At 41.3% G+C, this 4,524-nt stretch overlaps 1 protein-coding gene across 1 annotated transcript; it reads right to left on the bottom strand.

Annotated features, from left to right (window-relative positions):
- Window positions 1–455: 455 nt before the first annotated feature.
- On the bottom strand, window positions 456–2,463 carry LOC103723796 (tRNA pseudouridine synthase A-like). The gene is made up of 2 exons (XM_008814832.4): window positions 1,055–2,463; window positions 456–970 (listed from the first exon to the last, which is right to left on the bottom strand). Exons 1-2 carry the CDS (start codon window positions 2,434–2,436, stop codon window positions 649–651), a joined length of 1,704 nt encoding a protein of 567 aa, XP_008813054.3. The 5' UTR covers window positions 2,437–2,463; the 3' UTR covers window positions 456–648.
- Window positions 2,464–4,524: the final 2,061 nt, after the last annotated feature.

Genomic DNA, 4,524 nt, shown 5'->3' with positions numbered 1-4,524 from the left:
CCCTGTATCTGATTCTTTATTAATGCTATCCGGCTCTTGACATTTGGAACCTTATAACTCGTGCCATATGTCCAGGTAAGACAGACTAGCATAAATCTCATCCTTCTTTCCTATTTCAAAACCCTAGCCTCTTTAGCCTACTACATCAAATTTCCAACTCAAAAACTTCTTTCAGAAGTGCAGTTTTATGCTCAGTTGCATCTTGGTAATCTATAAAAATACACGACCCCACTCACCTATAAACTTATCTGAATAACAACTGCATGGAGGTGCAAAATGACACAGTGAAAAGAATGCCTACAGGCACAACTATTATAATTGATGAACTTTTATGTTGGATACATCTTTCACCAAAACAAACAATCAGGTTTCAGCAAAGTTTTCCCACTTTGTCACCATATTAATAGTATAAAACTGAAAAGGACAACAGAATTTAAGGATGAGATAATTTTATATGCAAGTAAGATCAATCCATTTAAATAGATTCAAATAATTTGTCAAATATTTCAATAGATTCAAATTACCCGTCAAATAAAGTTACCATGATGGATACAAAAAGATCTAAGTTTCTGGCTTCCTCCAAAGTACAAAATTCCTCCTCTGTTGATGCAGAAAAGATAGATAATACTAATTGTCTTCCAAAAGCAATCACTCTCTCAAGTTTTCTGCTTGAGTAACTTGAGTTTGTTCTGCATCAACATGCTCCTTATTTGTCTCCAGAAAATGGAAATCAGGGTAATTACGGCGGTTCAAGGAGTGAAGCCACAATGCTACAGCTCCTTCTTTGTGCTCCATAGATGCTATGTGAGAGTATATATACTTCATCTTAAACTCCTCAGCCTCTTCGGCATAAGCTTCCATGGACAACTCCTCATGCGAATCCTTCCATTTCTGGTTATAAGAAGTGAAAAGGCCTTCATCCAGGTACAATCCAACCTCAGGCGCAGTTGGCACGTTAATGTTTACTTCCCTGAACCAAAAAAAAAGCACATGCAGTCACCAAAAATTCAGAATACAAAGCAAAATAAGCAATGCAGCTGAGAAAAGTGCATACTTTCTTAAAGCTATATCCATCAATGACTCTGGTGCACAGTTCCTCATCAATGCGACAGCAAGGCCAATCATCTTGCGTATCTGATGAAGCATGAAGCTCTGGCCAACGACCTCACACCTGACAAACTCAATCCCCTCAATACTAACAATACGATCAGCATTGAAGGAAATGATATACCTCCGAGCAGAGGGGTCTTCGGCCTTAGTTCTTGTTGTGAAGTTATGGAAGTTGTGAGTTCCCACATAATGCTTTGATATTCTGTTAAATCTCTCCCTCTCCTCATCCCCATAAGAGAACCCACTTTTTCTCCCAGCCATTTGCTCTCCATTAGTATTATCATCAACTCCAGTTTCCACTCTCTTTTCTTGCATTGAAACAACTGTCTCCACAATGGGTTTCGCTTCAACTACAAAATCCACATTCCCTAATTTACTGCATTCTTCCACTTTAGAAACCCCAGAATCGACTACAGAATCTAGAATTGAATTAGCAGCAGATCCAACATCTTTCCCAGATTCAATTTCGCCATTTTTCGCTTCATCATTCTCACCTTCAACGTTCAAACTAGAAGCGCCACCATGCTCTCCACCCACTGTACTGCTGCCAAGCTCGGATTTTTCGACCTTATTTGATTCAAACTCGCCATTTCCAGCTTTGTTGCTACCTTCACTAATAAAACCAGCCGAAACCCTAGTTTCCGATTTCAGATTGGAGGCACTGTCGTCCTCCCCACCCACTCCACCACTGCCAAGATCATTCCTTTCTTCACCACCCGAAGTCCTCGGCTCTCGACCCATGAGACCGGGGACCTTCCGGCCGCGTTCGGAGCATTCGAGGCATCGGTCGAGCTCGTTCCCGGACCCCAAGCTCGCCATCACGGCCTCCCGATCGGGGTGGGCGCTGGGGTCGAGGGCGAAGACAGGGAGGAGGTAGACGTACCGGCGGCGATCGCAGAACTTCTTGGCGTTGAAGGAGTTGGTGACGCGCTTGAATCCAAAGATCCGGATTTGGTCGGGAAGGTGGGAGTTGAGCCGGGCGACAAGACCCGGGGGGTCGACGTAGAAGCGGCCGGAGACAACCTGGGCAGCGGCAGAGACGCCCTTGTCGGTGCGGGCGGCGCGGGCCCAGTCGTAGCGGCGGGGAAGGCCGCGGTCGGCGTCGGGGACGGCGCCAGCGAGGAAGAGGGCCTCCTCGAGGTCGCCCTCGATGGTGCGGGCGCCGGGGTTCTTCTGCATGCCCTGGTAGCCGGCGCCGCAGTAGCCAAGGAAAATGGCAACCTTTCGGCGTTTGTAGCGCCGACGGGGCGCGGCGGCGGGGTCGGCGGCGGCGGCGGCGGCGGGGCCTTCATCGGCGTCGGAGGCGGTGGCGGAGGAGGAGGACATCTTGAGCTTTTTGGGGGAGGGAGGGGAGGAAGGAGGGGAGGCCATAAGAGAAGGTAAAGGGTTTTGGTCTTTTCGGGGATTGTTTATTAAACCCTAGAATTCGCGAAGAGCGGGGCGAACCCGAAACCGATCCGAAACATTAAATTTATGGGGCGAACCCGAAACCGCTCCGAAACATAAAATTTAGGTACCATACATACATACATACATACATACATACATACATATATGAAGAAAAGAAAAATCTAGGAATGAAAGAACATCCTAATGCTGGAAATTTGCTTCTAAATGCTTGTTCAATTGGTCTAAACCATGTGTGAGTCGTAAACCAAAAAAAAAAAAAGGAATGAGAAGGTTAACCAAAAATAATTGAAAAGGAGCACTTAGAATAATTATATTAGAATCACTTTCCATTTGGCTGCTCGGATTAATTAATGCTAAATGATTTTCTTCTAACCCTTCATTTGTTTAAATTGAGCTTTAAGTTTTATATTAAGATTCTTCAAGTTTTAAACAAGTAGTTAAAATAAAATCACATAAATCAATGGACTGAATCTATGCATCCCAACATAAAATACTAACAAACGTAATTATGTATGGCATTAAAATACTGGAAGATCTTGATAGAAAGTTCTTCAAATTTCTTTATAACTCCAACAAGAAAAAAGAAACAAAAATACTAGGAATAGATAAAAGCAAGCACTTATATAATATGGTACGATCCAGAAAAATGATTTTATACTCAAGAATAGAGAAAAGCTGTAAAAGAATGGAAAGATCAAATAACTTGAACTTCTTGAAGTACTTTTCAGTCCTTTTTATCTTAGTTCATCTAAAATGTTAGTTTGAGTTTATTTGTACAAACTTGGTCATAAAGTAATTTTCATCTCATGTTGCATGAGTTCGCCATTTCAATTTAAAGATATAAGAGAAAGATGGTACAACAATGGTAAATACTAGTTGTAGACCCATGCATATTGCATAGGATTTGGCATTCATATATAGAGCTTGTAAATCCTGGTAAGTTTGAAGAATATGGTACAAAGTTTGAAGAATGAGTTGAATACATACACTAGTTTGTGGAGTTCAACAACTTTGTTCCTATGAACGTGGATGATGAGGAAGGCAAGGTCTGGCTTTGTTCTTGCATTAATGCTGACTCAGATGATAGGAAAAAAAAAAGAAAATTATGACAGAATATGAGAGCTATGCAGCCAATATTTCTGGTCTGTAACTTCTAATAGGGGACTTCAATGATTTTTTGAACAATGATGAGACATGAGGCAAGTGTAAGCCCAAATGGGCTTTTTTGATATCAAGAATTTTCTTAATGACTGTTAATTAATGGACTTAAGTCTCAAAGATTATTCTTTACAGTGGAAGGGAAGTGGATGCTATCATTAAAGAGAGGTTGAATAGAGCTATGGTGAAAATGCTGAATGGAGACTTGCCTTTAATAATGCTTGAGCTATGCATATTTCAGCTAATGGTTCAGATCACTATCCATCATGATTGATACCAACCCAGCATTTCAATAGAGGAAAAAGTTCTTTAAGTTTGATGCTCGGTGGACTAAAGATGAATAGTACAAAAAGGTGATTGAGGAAGCTTTGAATGACGAGAAGATTGGCTCTAGGATGTTCATAGTAACTCAAAAGATAAAAGATTGTAAGGAAATATTTTTAAGATGGAACCAAAGAAAGCATGTAAACTTTGCACAAAGAATCCAATGCCTCGGGATAAAATCTATACCAGGCTTGCAGGGGTCTCAAATGAGTAGCAAGTGAAATAAGCTGGGACATTGGAGAAAGAACTTAATGAAGCTTGGGCTAAGGAAAAAGCATATAATTGGAAGCAAAAAGCTCGTTCGGATTGGCTAAAACTGACGGATAAACATTATACTTATGCCATGCCAAAGTTTCCGCAAATTGCAGTCATGGATTACTTCTTTGCTATTCATGACTCATGAGTAAGTGCTTCCAAACGGGCCCTAAAGGAGTTTCCAAGGAGTTGAAATTTCCTTTCTTAGACCATAATATGATTTATCTAGAGACTCGACTTAGATAGTGATATATTAAATCTCGTTTT

Source organism: Phoenix dactylifera, chromosome 5 (assembly GCF_009389715.1).
Source record: "Phoenix dactylifera cultivar Barhee BC4 chromosome 5, palm_55x_up_171113_PBpolish2nd_filt_p, whole genome shotgun sequence".
Classification (NCBI taxonomy): domain Eukaryota; kingdom Viridiplantae; phylum Streptophyta; class Magnoliopsida; order Arecales; family Arecaceae; genus Phoenix; species Phoenix dactylifera.
The sequence above is the reverse complement of the archived record's forward strand: the minus strand, read 5'-3'. Positions and strand labels throughout refer to the sequence as shown.